We start from the raw sequence: 14,216 nt of genomic DNA on the forward strand, positions 1-14,216 counted from the left end.
TGGAACAGTCACCTGCCACCCCAGGGACAGCTCCAACGCCAGGTACCAAGCCAGGGACAGCTCCGACACCGGGCACCGCCCCGGGGACAGCTCCGACTCCGGGCACGAGGCCGGGGACGCCGCCCACACCCACACCAGGAACACCAGCACCTGCCGGGAACAAGAGGGGACAAGTCAGAGCTGGCTGCAGCAGGAGCTCAGAGTGGCACCTGCCATGGCTCTGTCTCATCATCGTGCCCTGGAGAGTAGGGCTTCCACGGCCTCATCCAGGAGAGAGCCCAGAAAGGCAGGGCAGGGCAGGGATTGCTAGACCCAGTCGGATGTGTTTCTGACCCCCAGCAAGTTGTTGGAGGACAGTGATCCTGGGCAGGGGCCCCTCTGGTAGGAATCTCTGCCCTAATGGCAGCAACACTGAGGCTTTGGGCACCAGATTCTGCAACAGATCAGATGCTGGAAAATGAATTTGGTACATAATGCAAGAATTTGGTTAAATCTAATGCTATCAGCTGGGGCTCATTGTTCACTTCCAAAAGGCAGCTTGGAGAAACCCTGGAGAGGGAGAAGCTCCTGCCTGAGAGATGGAGCCAGGCCCAGGAAGAGCAGCCAAGAGCTGGGCTGAGCATTCCCCCCTCCCCCTCAGCAGTGATCCCAGGGGACACCCCGTGCCCAGGCACCCCCCACGTGTCAGGGTGGGCAGGGGCCAGGGGCTGGGGTCCCGCGCAGCACGTACCGAACTTAGCTGCCTTTGCTGCTGCTGCTGCCGACGGCACTCCTGGGGACAAGGGAAACAGGGACCCTCAGCCACCACGGCCCCACAGAGCCTGGCCGTGGGGACAGGGCTCCTGGAACAGTCACCTGCCACCCCAGGGACACCTCCAACACCAGGCACTGCCCCGGGGACAGCTCCGACACCGGGTAACAAGCCAGGGACACCTCCGACTCCGGGCACTGCCCCTGCACCTGGATGGAAGCAGAGTAATCAGACCCCATACAAACACACACTTTCCCACTGGTGGGGACACAGTCTGTCACATGGTCTCAGGAGTGTCCTGGCCACCTCACTCATCCTAAAGCAGCTCCTCAGGGAACCTGGGATGCACCTGGGAATTTGATTCCCGTCTCCCAACACCCATCAGTGTCCTGGCCACCCAGGATGTTGGCAACTCCCAAGGTCCCCCAGGGCTGTGGCTATGCATCCCAGCTGCCACAGCGCTGGCACATTTTCCCTGAATATGTGATTTGCTCCTCTCATTTCTCCCATGGAACATCCAAGGAGGGGAGCAGCAGAGATCTGCCATCACCAGAAGCATCCCTCACTAGGGAAGGACAGCTCAGCACAGACACCACGTCACCGGCCACCCCGCTGGCACCTAGCACAGCAAACCCACACCTCATGGAGAGACCGCATGTGATGGGCATGCGCTGCCCCATGCCAGGTTGCTGCGTCCCGAGGTGCCCACCAGCCAAAGCCACTGGAGCAGGGGGCAGGTAGAGCACCCCAGAGGATGGGATAGGGGCTGCTGGGGCAGCTGTGGAGTCACACAGCCCCTGGCTCTTCCCTGTCCCGAGATCCGTCCAAGGCAGCAGAAACTCACCAAAAGCTCCTGCCTTTGCCGCTGCCTTTGCCGCTGCTGCCGGTCCTCCAACTGCGGGGAGAGCGGGAGAGAGTCAGGATGTAGGATAACGGGAGGAGACCCTCTGCGAGCCCCAGGGCAGAGCCCTCTCAGCGCCTCACCTCCAACTCCTGGGACACCGCCGACGCCGACACCGGGTGCGACCCCCGGGATGCCTCCAACCCCGGGCAAGACACCGGCTCCTGCCGCAGGGGACAGCGCGGTCAGCCGGTGATGCGGGGACAGGGGGACACGGGGACACAACCCCCCGGGGCTGGGAGGGAGGGAAGGGGAGAGAGCGGCTCCCTCCTGGGGAGATGGGTGGTATTTGTGCCACAGAGGGCGACGCACCAAGTTTCGCTGCTGCCTTAGCTGCTGCCGCCTGTGCTCCGACCCCTGCGGAGGGACACGGGCACCGAGCCACAGAGGTCCTGAGACCATTCCCACCTCAGCTCCCCCACCCCACGGGGACCCTGGGGACCGGGCACTCCTGCCAACATCTGTCCCCTTCTCCTGTGGGAGCTGCTGCTCCCCTTCGGGCTGTCCCTGCAGTCCCCGGACAGCCCGGCAGTGCCCAACACCCAGCCAGGGGCCAGCGAGGTGACAGGGTGCACGGTCTCTGCCATGCCCGTGCCAGTCCCCACCCTGGGGCTGCAGGGTCGGAGCGTACCTGTCCCAGTGGGGTATCCTGCCTTTCCTGCCAGGAGGCCGGCTCCTATCCCGGCAGCCCTGAGGCCTGCAAACACAACACAGCCAGGTCAGGCACCAGCCAGGGGAAGGACAACGAGACAGACGGAGCAGCTCCTGATGGCTCTCTTCCCTCTGGCGCCAGAGGATGCGGGAGGATGCCAAAGCTAGCTCCTCCCCGCTTGAGATCCCAGTTCAAACATCCCTATCTAGAGCTGGAGTGGCTCAGGACAGATTAACAGCTCCCAGGGACGCCAGGAGAGTTGAGTTCCCAGGCTGGTCCACAGCCACCGTGGGCAAGGCGCAAGGTCCCCAAGGAACCACCTCACCCTGGGAACGGGATATCCCTCACGCCACCCCCAGGGTCGGTAGCCACGAGGTGACGGTGGCAGCCAGTGGAGCCACAAGGAGTGAGAACACAAGCACTCACCACGGGGCAGCTTACCATTGGTGTAGGGCAGTCCATAGCCACCTGGGGACGAGAGGAGAGGAGAGGGAGAGAGAGAGGGAGAGATAGAGGAGGTTAGCACCTGCCTGCTGCTGGCCCTGTCCCCTCTGCCCCACGGCGTGGCCCCGCTCTGCCAGGGCTGTGCAGCACCAGCCCGGGGGCTCCGTCCACTGTGACAATGAATCCTCTGGGATACAAACCCCCGTGGTGGAGCAGACCCAGGAGATGCTGTTCTCCCTCACCTTGGAAGCAGTGACTGAAAGAGCCGCCCCCTCTGAGCCCTGGCCGAGGGCTGTGGTGCCTGAAGCTGGTTCTGCAGGAGCCTCCCATGGGAGGGGTCCCGCGGGAGCCTCGCAGCAAGAGCTGTACCCAGCTGGCTACACCCCGGCCAGCTCCAAAGGAAAGGTTTTAATTGGAATCAGGGCTTGGGAGCCTCGGCTGAAACGTGACCTCGTTAGGAGGTCGGTGCACATGGATGGGGAGGGATTATGAGCTGGAACGTCACGGCCAGGGAAGTGTCTCCTTGCGAAAGAGCTGGATCCCAGCGCTCGGACTGGCGCGGGGATGCCCCTGACTCAGCGGGGACCGTGGCCTTGGCAGCCAGCAGCTCCCAGCTCCCATCACTGCTGGCAGCAGCCCGAGGCCACGGGCTGCCACATTCCTGGGGGGGACACCTCGAGCTGCACGCAGGGTGGGGGGTGCCTCCAGCAAGGGGGCCATGGGCAGGGATGTGGCTGCCTGCAGCCAGGATGCAATTACTCATGGCACAGCATCTCCTCGAGCACTGGACAGCATCCCCACCCAGGAGCCAGCATGTGGGGACCAGATTTCCTTCCATCCTGCTGAGCTATCCCATGGGTCCCACACCAGCACAGTGCTGGCAGGCAGAGGCTAACAGTCAGCTGTGCCAGGTGTCTCCCACCTTGAAGGCCACCCTTGCCCATCCAGGGGCACCTTATCAGCAGCACCTTGCTCACCCTAAAGCTAGGAAAGGGCTGACACACATGGAGGTGACTCCAAGGACCAGAAGTCCAAGCCTTGGGTCTCCAAGGGTTTTGCCGGGTCCAAGTGCAGCTCCCCACCATCCCCAGCTGGATGGGAAGGCAGCCCCTGCCCTGGGACTGTGCCCATGGGAACGTCACCAGCACTGCCAGGGCGGCTCAGGTCGGTGCACACACTGGAAGGGCTGCGCACAGACTGGTGTCACCCAAGCACAGATGGACACTGGGGAGTAATCCCCATCCCTACAGCATCAATGGGCCCAGACTGAACCTCTGAACCCACCCAGCAAGGTGAGTGACCCCAGGGCTACCTCCTGAGTGGGGACAGCACAGGAACAAGTCATCTAAAGAGATGATTTTCCACTGAAAATTATTTGTCCCACTGTCCCCTAATCCCCTCTCAACCAGACCTACTGCAGCAGGGACAGTGCAGGGGATACCCCACATGTGGCAGCCCTGGATCCACCTGCAGCACCAAGACAACAGCCTCCACAGCCAGCAGTACAGTCTGTCCTTGCCCTGCCAGCCCTGAGCCCTCAGAGGTGACAAACTGGCATCCCCCAGCACCCCAGGAAAGTCTGGAGACACCCCCACTATCCTGGTCCCTGTCCTGGGGACCCAGATGGGATCTGCTGGTGGCAGGGCCGAGTCTCCTTAAGGATCCTAACTCTGCTCCACTGCAGGAAACCAGAGCGGGCCTGGGATCCCTGCCACTGCTTGTGGCCACAGGCCCTGCTGGGGGGAAGCCAGCAGAGCTGCTGGGGCTGGAGCAGGGCTGGAGCGTGCTGGGCTCAGATGTGCTGCCTGGGGTGGGCTCCTCTCACCGAGGCTCTCTTGCCTCCAGCAACTTGTTTGAGTGCAATGCTTGCAGATCTCCAACGCACTCCCCAGCTCCCCAGGGACGGGGGCCCTGCCCAGGTGTGGCTGCCCTCTTCCACGGGATGCACTGGGGAGCAGTCAGGTGGCAGCATGGCCCCTGGAAGGCACAGAACCCGCCACTGTCCCTCCGTGGGCATGGCTGCCCAGGGACAGGCAGACCTGGCACCACAGCTGGGAGAGGAAGGTGTCCAGAGCAGCCCAGGCTAGGAAAGGGGTGAGCTCCCCCAGGCTGACCCGGGCTGGGGCTGAGCCCCATCCAGGTGGACAGCGGGGAGGAAGACCTGCCTGGAGCCTCCAGATGGCCTCAGCTACAGCTCCTTGAGCCAGGACACCTGGCCCAGGTAAATGCCCAGCCCAACCCCAGGAGCCACAGAAACCAGACTGTCCCTGCAAGGGCTGTGCCTTGTGCCAGCAGGAGCTGGCAAGGACATCCCAGGGTGGCCTAGCCCAGAGCATGTCCCCAGAACATGGTCCTTCCTACCTCACAACAGCTGGAGAGAGGCACAGCATCGTCCACATGAGCTGGGGGCATCACCCCAGCAGCTGCCCAGGGGCTGCCACAGGCAGGGCACAGCAGAGCCCCCGGCTCTGTCCTGCTGTGCCAGGGCCAGCACAGGCACTGCCAGGTCCAGGGGACCTGTGAGCACCGTGCCTCAGCCCCGGGGAACGGCGGGTCCTTCTGCCACTGCTGGGGATCCTTCACCCACAGTAAAGCCACTCTGCTGGCTGTGGAGCTTACCTGGGAGCTTAGGAGCTTTGATGGGATACCCCAGAGGGACACCGGGCTGCTGACCTCCAAAACCTCCCAGTCCTGCAAACCAACAGCAGACTCTCACCTGGAGCCCGCGCCACGGCTGCCACCGGTCCTGGAGGGAGGGGAGTGCCCCAGAGCACCCCGGCAGAGGAGAGTGGGTGGCTTGAGAAGCCCTGAGGCATCTTCTGATGTGGGGAGACCATGGCTGTGAGGAACAGGCTTGGGAAGGAAGAGAAGGACAGGCAAGAGAGATGGGACACTCACCAGGGATTCCTCCAAAGGCTCCAGCTCCTAAAAGGAAACACAAAGACACCTGTGTGAGCCCTGAGCTGCTGCCAGAGGCCCAAATTAACCTAAGTGGATTCAGCCGTAGGTGGACTTCACTGCCAAGTGCCCTGTAGGGCTGTGATCCCAAAGGATGGGCTGAGGGGCCGAGCTGGAGCCAGCCCTGAACCCACCCCAGCATTCCAAAGGGATTGAGGGGACCTACCTGGGGCTTTAGGCTTGACTCCAGCTCCAGTGGGGACTCCAGGCAGCACCCCCACGCCAGGGAAGCGAACACCTGGAGCAGAGACCAGAGGGGTGAGCTGGGGCCTCGGGATGTTACTGGTACCCAAAACTCCCACACCCAGTTTCCAAATCCCTGTCACCCATCTCTTGTCACCCAGGGCACCCTCACCCTCGGGGGCTTGCTGGGACAGCCCTGTGCCAGCTGCCTACACCTCCAGCTGCCAGGAGAGGTTTGCCCCAGGCCTGGAGCTGCCTATGGAACAGACTCGGAGCCTGCAGGAACAAGGCGCTCAGGAGGGGTTCCACTGGCGACAGCAAAGCTCCAGCCAGACCTGGGGAGTGCTCAGTGCCCTGGTGATGCTCAGTGGCCTGGGGCCAGACAGGGCTCTCCAGCCCTCCAGGGGCAGCAGACAGTGTTTTGGCCTTGCGGTCGTTTGGGTCGGATTTTTGGGTTTTGAGTTTCCTTTTGGTTTGGGGTTCTTTTTCCCCCTTTTTATGAATGTCTTTCATTATAACTCGAGCGTTTTCAGACATGGAAAAGACATTCCTGACCAGCAACACACTCCGGACAGTGTCGAAACATCTTGTTTTCACAAGTTTTCCTCCCCCAAATTACTTTGCACTGAGGAATTCCTCTCTCCCGCCACCTCCTCCCTCTCCTTCCCACGCCGCCAGCCCTGGCGGCTGTGCCAGCTCCTCTCCTAGCGCTGGTGCTGCCTGCTCCCGCCAAGCTCGGCACGGGACGGAGGTGTCAGGTCCCCTCATGCCTTTGGCACGGTGGAAATGTCACTGTGACCTCAGCCAAGGGGTTTGGAAGCTGCAGGGAGCAGCGGGAGGGCGGCAGGGCAGGGTGCTCCCCCCACGGGGCGTGCTGGCATGGGCGGGGATCCCTTGGAGGATGGGGTGCTGACGGTGGGGTGGGGACCCCCAGCTCACCTGCGCCGGGGAGCACGCCGCCCGGAAAAGCTCCAGGAATCCCAGCACCTGCAGGCAGAAGAGATTCAGGGATGAGGGGCCGGATGGAGTCGCTCCCCGCCCCGGCCCCGACTCCGGGGCCGTCACCTACCTGGTATTTTAGGGGGCTTCCCTGCCGCGCCAAGGCCGGGCTGCACCGCGCCCGGTACCACGGCACCTGCGGGCAGCAGAGACCCCTGAGCCCCCGCCCGGCTCCTGCCCACCCCGGGGACAGCTCTGTCCCAGGCTTGGCTCTGCTGGGATCGAGGGGTATTTCCTACCTGTGGAGACCCCGAGGCCACCAGGACCACCAATTCCACCCACGCCTCCAATGCCAGCACCTGGGGGCATTGGGAAGAGCGGTGTACCAAGGGGAGGTGCCACCGCTGGGCTGCGGCTGGCCGGCACGGTGCCGGAGAAGGGATAATGAGCTCAGCACGGCCCTTGGGAGGTGAAGGGGACACCCTGAGGCAGCCCCGGGGTGTGTGTCCCCCCCATATTGGGCACAGGGACCAGTCAGCTCTGCGCTCTCTAATCCTGGGGGCTCAGCTTTGGCCAGCTCCCCCTCGCCTGGGTCCCTCCGAGAGAGCATCCGCTCCTGCCTGCAGCCCCGGCTCCAGGAGGAATCTGTCCTGGCCCAGACTCCCAGGGGACACCGGGAGTGGCTTTGCCCAGATCCCCCCCCGCCCCCAGCACTCACCAGCTTTTGCAGCAGCCTTGAGCGCCGCGGCCGAGGCGGCTCCCGGGAACACCCCCCCGGGAAAGGCAGCTCCGGGGAACAGACCCGCAGCACCTGTGGGGAGAACAACCAGCATCAGCACCCCTCAGAACAGCTGCCAAGAGGGTGTCCTGCCCTCGCGGTGGGCACAGGCGGCTGCGTGGCACTGCCGGGGCTGGCGTTAGGCTGGGCGAGGTGGCATTAGCAGGCGCCGCCCTGTCCTGCGTTCCCCAAACTGGTGCTCCCATCCCCATCCCGGCTGGCACACAGAGCACCTGACGCCCCTGCAGCGGGTGCTGACACCCCTGAAGCCCCTGGCTGACCCCCTGCAGGCACTGTCCCTCTGCTGCTGGCCCTGCAGGGACCCCAGGTGCCTCCTCTCCTGCAGGGTCACCCCACTGTGGTTGATGTCATCGTGCTGGGGGACCTCAGGGCTGCCCTTTGGGTGGCTGCAGTCCCTCAGGTCTGGGAAGGGCACACAGCCCACATGGGACCCACCCAGCGCGCTCTGGAGAGCTCTGGAGATGGGGGCAAGGGGTGTGCTGTCCCCAAGGCGGGTGGCTCTCTGGGGACATCGCCCCGGGCATGGCCCGGAGCAGGGGTGGACAGCGGTCGGTGCTCACCTGGCTGCAGGCCAAGGGGGCCCAATCCCCCAAGTCCTCCGACCCCTGAAAGAGAAGCGGGGTGAGGTGGGGGGTGGCCAGGCCCAGAGGGACAGAGGAGTCCCTGTGGCACCGTGACGATGGGCAAACAGCGCAGGGACTGGCACAGGGACGGGTGACAAATGTCCTTGCCAGCACTCGGGTCCTCCATCCCGTCCCTTCTGCCTCACCCACCCCCCACCCTGCCGGGCCGCAGCGGGACGGAACCAAAATGTTTATGGCTGAGGAATGAGTCCCTGGGTCTCCGGCCAGCGCTGCCTTCCAACATCTGGGGCTCATCAGCCCTCGCTCCCTCCAGGCGCAAATTCCAGTGCCGCTGGCTCCGGGCGCGGACACCGCTCCGGCTGGGCCTTCGCGGCCGCCCCGCGTTTGGTTTTAATTACGCCGAAAGAAAGGGCCTTGTTTTTCTTTCCACGAGCTGAAATCTGAGCAAACGGAGGCTGCTGGCCCCCGCCTCGGGCTGCGGCTCCCACTGCGCAGCCGGGCCGGCTCGGGGGGCCGGGGGTGCGGGGTGCCCCTGCCCTGGGCACAGCGGGGAGAACCACCCCTAGGGTGGGCACGGAGCGGACCCCAGGGTCTGCCTGAAGCACATCTCTCCATGGGGATCAACAGGCACCGGGCAGAGAGTGCCAGGACAAGGGGGAATGGTTTGAACCAAAAGAGGAGAGGTTTAGGCTCAAAGCAGGAGGAAATTCTCTGCTCTGGAGGTGGTGAGACCTGGGCACAGGGTGCCAAGGGAAGCTGTGGCTGCCCCTGGATCCCTGGCGGTGTCCAAGGCCAGGTTGGACAGGGCTTGGGGCACCCCAGGACAGTGGAAGTTGTCCCTGCCATGGCACTGGGTGGAACTGGATGACCTTTAAGGTCCCTTCCAGCTCAAGCCATTCTATGATTCCATGATTTCCCTTGGCCCCAGATGTTGCACACTCAGTCCCTGCTGCCCCAGGCTCTGTGCCCTCCAGCTGTGCCTTCTCCAGCTGTGCATCCTCCTGCCAGCATCTCCCCTCTCTCCTCCCCAGCAGCCCTAGGCCAGGCAAAGCCCAGCGTGGGCTGCAGGAGCCCCTGCAAAAGCTGCTTGGCCCCGATGGCGGGCAGGTGGAGGCGCTGCCAGCTTCCCACTGGGGCTCTGGCTCCCGGCTTTGCATCTCCTCCCGCAGCTGTGGCGCAGCTTTACAGGCAGCAAGCACCCGCAGAGGGCAGCGCCGAAGCGGGGTGTGGGAGGGAGGCTCCTGGAGGCTGTGGCAGGATTAGTGTGGCAGGGCAGGGCTGGCTGTGCCCTGGCCAGCGCGGGTCCCCCTTGGCCACGGGGTAGCAGCGCGAGGGCGGCAGTGGCTGGGAAATGTGCGGCGTGCCTGGAGGTGGTGAGAGCCGGGGAAAAGCCTCTTACCTGGTTTAGGAGGCTTTCCTGCAGCCCCGAGTCCTAGGGGAGAGTGAGCAGAGGGAGAGGGGTCAGAGCCGTCCTCCCTCCGAGCATCCCCGGGCAGGGGGACACGTGGGACAGGGCCAGCCTCAGGCAGGGGAACATGTGGGACAGGGCCAGCCTGGTGGCAGATCCCCTGCCCAAACAAGGCAGATCTGCCCCTCTCCTGAGCCCAGCACAGCCTGGCAGGGGGTCCCAGCACTCACCTGCTCCCAAACCCCCAACTCCAGCACCTGCAAGCAAGGGCACAGTCTGAGCGCTGCCCTGGGATCTCCCAGCACCCATCCAGGCTCCCGGGGGTCCCTCGGGAGGTGGAGAGGGTCACACGGGTGTCAGGGGATGGGCCAGCCCCCCTGGGATGTCCTCGGGATTTTGGCTGAAGCTCTGGGGACAGGCTATGATCTCTGAGCACCTCCTGAGGCCAGGGCTGGGCAGGATGTGGGTGCCAGCCCTGGGCTATGGGCCCCGCAGGGTAAACCTGGCACTGCCACCCAGTCATGTCCCCACACCATGGGGCTGATGTTGAGTCCGTGCTGATCAGCCAGACAGGGCATCCTCATGTCACCTGATCCTGGCTGGCAGGTCCTCAGCCTTCCATGGTGTCTCAAAGGCGTTCAAGGACCCCCCAGGCACCTGCCCATCCTTGCAGACAGGGTGATGCCCCCTTACCTGGGAAAAAGCCTCCTCCGGGGACTCCTCCTCCCGGGATAGCACCAGGAACCCCTGCAAGAGAAGAGACCTTTGTTAAAATCCCTCCAGAGGTCCAAGGCAGGGGGGTGGGGGTCTCCTCCTGGTTCCCCTGCTGCTGCCTGCAGAGGAGTTGGGATGTGGAGATCGATCTGCCTTGCATCCCTCTTTGCTCAGGGTGACAGCGGTGACAGGGCTCGGAGGGGCCCCAGCTGGGACCCAGGCGTGGCACCTCAGTGGGGGCATCAGCGGGGCCTGGCCCTGCATGGGAAGGAGGGAGGGACAAGGGGCTGGCTGCTGTCCAGCTCTGCTTCCCAGCTCCTGCCCCCTCCCACAGGCAGGGCTGTCTCCATCACCTCCAGCTTCCCGTGGCCCTAGGGGGTGGCTCCAGGCACGGCCACTGACGTGGGGCTGTCCCCGTCCATCCCCACAGTCCCTGCTGGTCCCAGCCATGCCTGAGCATCCTCTGGGCCTGCCCCAAGGATCCTTGGATGTGTCCTGTCTGCTGAGGTGACAACAGGAAGAGCCAGCTCCGGCCAGTGGGACTGGGGTGACAGACTGAGGGGACACTGCTGAGAGCCATGGAACCCCCCCGTGTCCCTCTGCCTGTCTGTGTGACACTGAGGTCAACACCCAGGCGCCAGCGCTTTCCAGGGCATCTCAGCTCATGCTCAAGAGGCCACAACAAGGTGTTTTGGCTGGTTTGGATGCTGGCAGGGGCATGTCTGCTTCAGGCCACCAGGCTGCCACCCCCCGCTGGCCCCCCGGCTCCATCAGGGCCGTGGGCAGCCTGGGGACTTGCAGGTGGGTTGGAAACACGAGAGGGCTGCAGTGCAGAGGGAAGCTCCTCTTCTGGCAGCGGCACAGGGGTTGTGGTGGGGTTTGCAAGGCAGAGCCAGGCAGGGGGGCTGCCAGGAGGGTGTGGGGGCACTGCCAGGAGGGTGTGGGGGCACTGCCAGGAGGGTGTGGGGCACTGCCAGGAGGGTGTGGGGCACTGCCAGGAGGGTGTGGGGGCACTGCCAGGAGGGTGTGGGGTGCTGCCGAGGCCACAGTCCCCATGGGAAGCTGCAGCCAGCCCTGCTGCCTGCGCTGCCACAGAGGAGAGACTTCAGGGGGCACGGGCACTGGAGACCCTATGGGGGTGTTGCTGGGACCTGAGGACCTGCAGTGGGACGTGAGGACCTCCCCAGCAGCCCGGGAGGTGGGTGCATGCAGTGGCACGGCCCTGGCAGCACCACCACGGGCTGGGCGATGCCCAGGGGCCGGGCAGTGCCAGCGCCCAGGGGGGACAGGCAGGTGGCAGGGCTGGCACAGCACGGTAGAGCGCATTGTGCTGCACATCTCCATCGCGGATGTGGGGCAAACTCTGGGGGGGCGTCCCCCGCACTGTGCCCCACCGGAGGCAGCGATGGGGGCGTCCCCTGGGCCCTGCTGATGTGTCCCTTCCATTCTTGGTACCTGGCAGGGAGGCCCGGTGCCCCACAGGGATGCACCAGGCTGTCAGGACACCCCAGTGTGTGACGGGAGTGCCGCGCTGTGCAGGCACAGGAGATCTTGGGACGCTCAGTGGCAGGACAGGACATCCCTGGGGATGCAGCATGCAGGGGGAGGAGCCGTGCCAGGACTCATCACACAACCCCAGAGAGCGGGGCCGGGCCCGTGCCCCCCACAGCCCGTCCCGAGGTTCCAGCGGTGTCCCTCGGACAGGAGGGGACGCGCGCTCAGCCCTCTGGCACGGCCCGGCCTGGCCCCGGCCAGCGGGTTGCAGAGCAGCTCCTTTTCCCGGCCAGGGGATGACAGAACGGCTCCTTTTCCCGGCACATTCCCCGCCCCCAGCACCCCCCAGCCTGGATAAATACAGCTCCAACTTCTGCTTTGTTTCCAAACAAACTCCAAGCGTCCGCACACGGCCGGTTCTCCCTCCCAGCCCCGCCGCCGCTGGGAGCCAGTGCCGGCCCTGGCCAGGGACACGCGGGGCACAGCCAGGGACTGTCCCCACCCGCGAGGGGATGCTCAGCCCCCATCACAGTGCGCAGCCTCAGCCCCCCAAAACCAGGCAAGGTCCCTGGTGCTGGAGGAACAATGGGGGACCCGGGCTCACCTCCCCTGCCCCTCTGTCACCCTGTGCCCGTGCTGCCTGATGGAGACTCCCAAGGAAGCTGGGACAGGTATTTCTCACAGCATCCCCCCAGTGTGGGGACCACGGAAATGTCCAGGTGTGCCCTGCCCACATCCACAGCTGCCAAACTCAGCCCTTTATCATCATCACCACTGTCCTGGGGCACCGGGGGTCCTGCCAGGAGGGTCCCAGTGTGGTGACACTGTCATTGCCCCCTCCCCAGGCACCCCCCAGGCGCCATCCCAGAGACAGGGCTCTGTGCCTTGGCACATTCAGGAGGGTTGCAGAGGCTGTGCTGGTCCATCTGCCGTCTCCTTGCCCAGATCAGGGTGGGCAGGTCAGCAAGGCCTGGCAGGAGACGGGATGGCCTGAAGACAGTGGGATGGATGGCCAGCTTGTAGTGCCAAGTGGCTTTGGTGGGGACAAACCTTTCCCTCAGGAGCTCTTCCTGACCCGGTCTGCTGCCAGGCACGGCCAGATCTGCACTGCCCTGGACGCTCCTCCACATGCTGCTCCCCCAGAAGCCAGCTCAGGGCTGTTCCCTGGTGCAGGCACTGCCAGGGGGTCTCTCCACATCCCTCCAGCATCTCCAGTCCCTCCCCCTGGCAGCAGCACCAAGCACAGGTGTTGGTGACAACCCACACACTGGAGACACCATGACTGCCCTGGGCTCTGGCCATTGCTCTCTGGCCATCTCTGTCCTTGCCCACCCTCAGGACCAGCAGATTCCGGCCCAGTTTGGGGTCTGTGTGCTCCCAGTTGTCCTCTCCACCCATTCCCTTGGCACATCAGGGAAGGGGAGACTGAGTCAGCAGCTTCCCAGCGCTGAAGGAGCTCTCTGCTGCCTCTGCTCTGAGCCTGCCAGTACCATGGGAAGGGGATTTTCCTGGGCTCCCAGCCTGTCTCCTGGGCTGGGCTGGCTGTGAGCCCGCATCCCACCCCAGGGATGGTTTCTCAATCCAGGAGCCAGAGAATTTGCAGCCACTTGTGCAGCCCCAGCTGTGTCAGGGTGTGAGCCATGGAGGTGCTCAGGGTCTGGTGTGGAGTCTCCTTGTTTATGGGAATGGGACGTTTTCCCCCCAAAGCTCCATCCACAGGTGTGGATATCCATGCTGTTCTGCTGCCAGAGCTGCTTCCGATCCCGTTTGGATCAGCTGCACCATTTCTATCTGCACCACTGCTTGCAGCTCCCTTCACAAGCCAGAAATGCAGAGGATTTCTCTATTCCATTGGTTTTGAGACCAAGACCAGGATGGAGAATCCACCACAGGACAGCCTCATACCTGACCCCCTCTCTGCGCCCGTGGGCACCCGCTCCCCGAGGAGCCTCAGTGCGAAACCACCATTGCCCCTCTTCCCTTATTCCGCTGTTTTCTTTTTCTTGGGAGAAAGTTATGGAAACATTCAGTCTCCAAGCGACTTTGAAGCTGTGCTGCATCCCAGGCCGAGCTCGCTGGTAGCAGCTCGGGGGGAGCGGGGGGGCTGCTGCCGGGGCCTGGCTCCTCTCCAGCCCCCCTGAGGCTCCAGCTTTCATCTCCGAGCGCTGGCGGACGAGCTGCACCCTGCCAGTTGTGAGGGGAGGGAGCAGCCCCAGCAGGCCAGGCTCCAGCTGCGAAGGGGCGATGCCATCCCAGCCCCACCCCGGGGACTCTGGGTGTCCTCAGAGGGTCCCCAGGCTGGGTGCCAGCACACCCAGTGCCTGCCCCTCTGCACCCACCCGAGCTGCTCCCCGTGGGCCCAGAGCCTGAAGGGCTGGGACCTCCCCAG

The 14,216-nt window shown here is 64.3% G+C and overlaps 1 protein-coding gene across 15 annotated transcripts in view; it reads right to left on the minus strand.

The window, feature by feature from the left end:
• The window catches only part of ELN (elastin), a 30,869-nt gene that overhangs the window by 14,274 nt on the left and 2,379 nt on the right, over positions 1-14,216 (minus strand). For 3 of the 15 annotated variants that reach the window (XM_040082789.2, XM_040082787.2, XM_040082774.2), the window contains exons 2-20: positions 10,313-10,366; positions 9,850-9,876; positions 9,611-9,643; positions 8,188-8,232; positions 7,547-7,639; positions 7,128-7,187; positions 6,959-7,024; positions 6,829-6,876; positions 5,873-5,944; positions 5,647-5,673; positions 5,368-5,439; positions 2,746-2,772; positions 2,284-2,349; positions 1,965-2,009; positions 1,736-1,816; positions 1,596-1,646; positions 856-960; positions 731-772; positions 13-150 (exon numbers count right to left, since the gene is read on the minus strand). In XM_040082789.2, coding sequence (XP_039938723.1) covers positions 13-150; positions 731-772; positions 856-960; positions 1,596-1,646; positions 1,736-1,816; positions 1,965-2,009; positions 2,284-2,349; positions 2,746-2,772; positions 5,368-5,439; positions 5,647-5,673; positions 5,873-5,944; positions 6,829-6,876; positions 6,959-7,024; positions 7,128-7,187; positions 7,547-7,639; positions 8,188-8,232; positions 9,611-9,643; positions 9,850-9,876; positions 10,313-10,366 — 1,152 coding nt within the window. The other 12 variants (XM_040082775.2, XM_040082776.2, XM_040082778.2 and 9 more) reach the window with 12 other exon arrangements.

This window comes from Hirundo rustica, chromosome 19 (genome assembly GCF_015227805.2).
Source record: "Hirundo rustica isolate bHirRus1 chromosome 19, bHirRus1.pri.v3, whole genome shotgun sequence".
NCBI classification, from domain to species: Eukaryota; Metazoa; Chordata; class Aves; order Passeriformes; family Hirundinidae; genus Hirundo; species Hirundo rustica.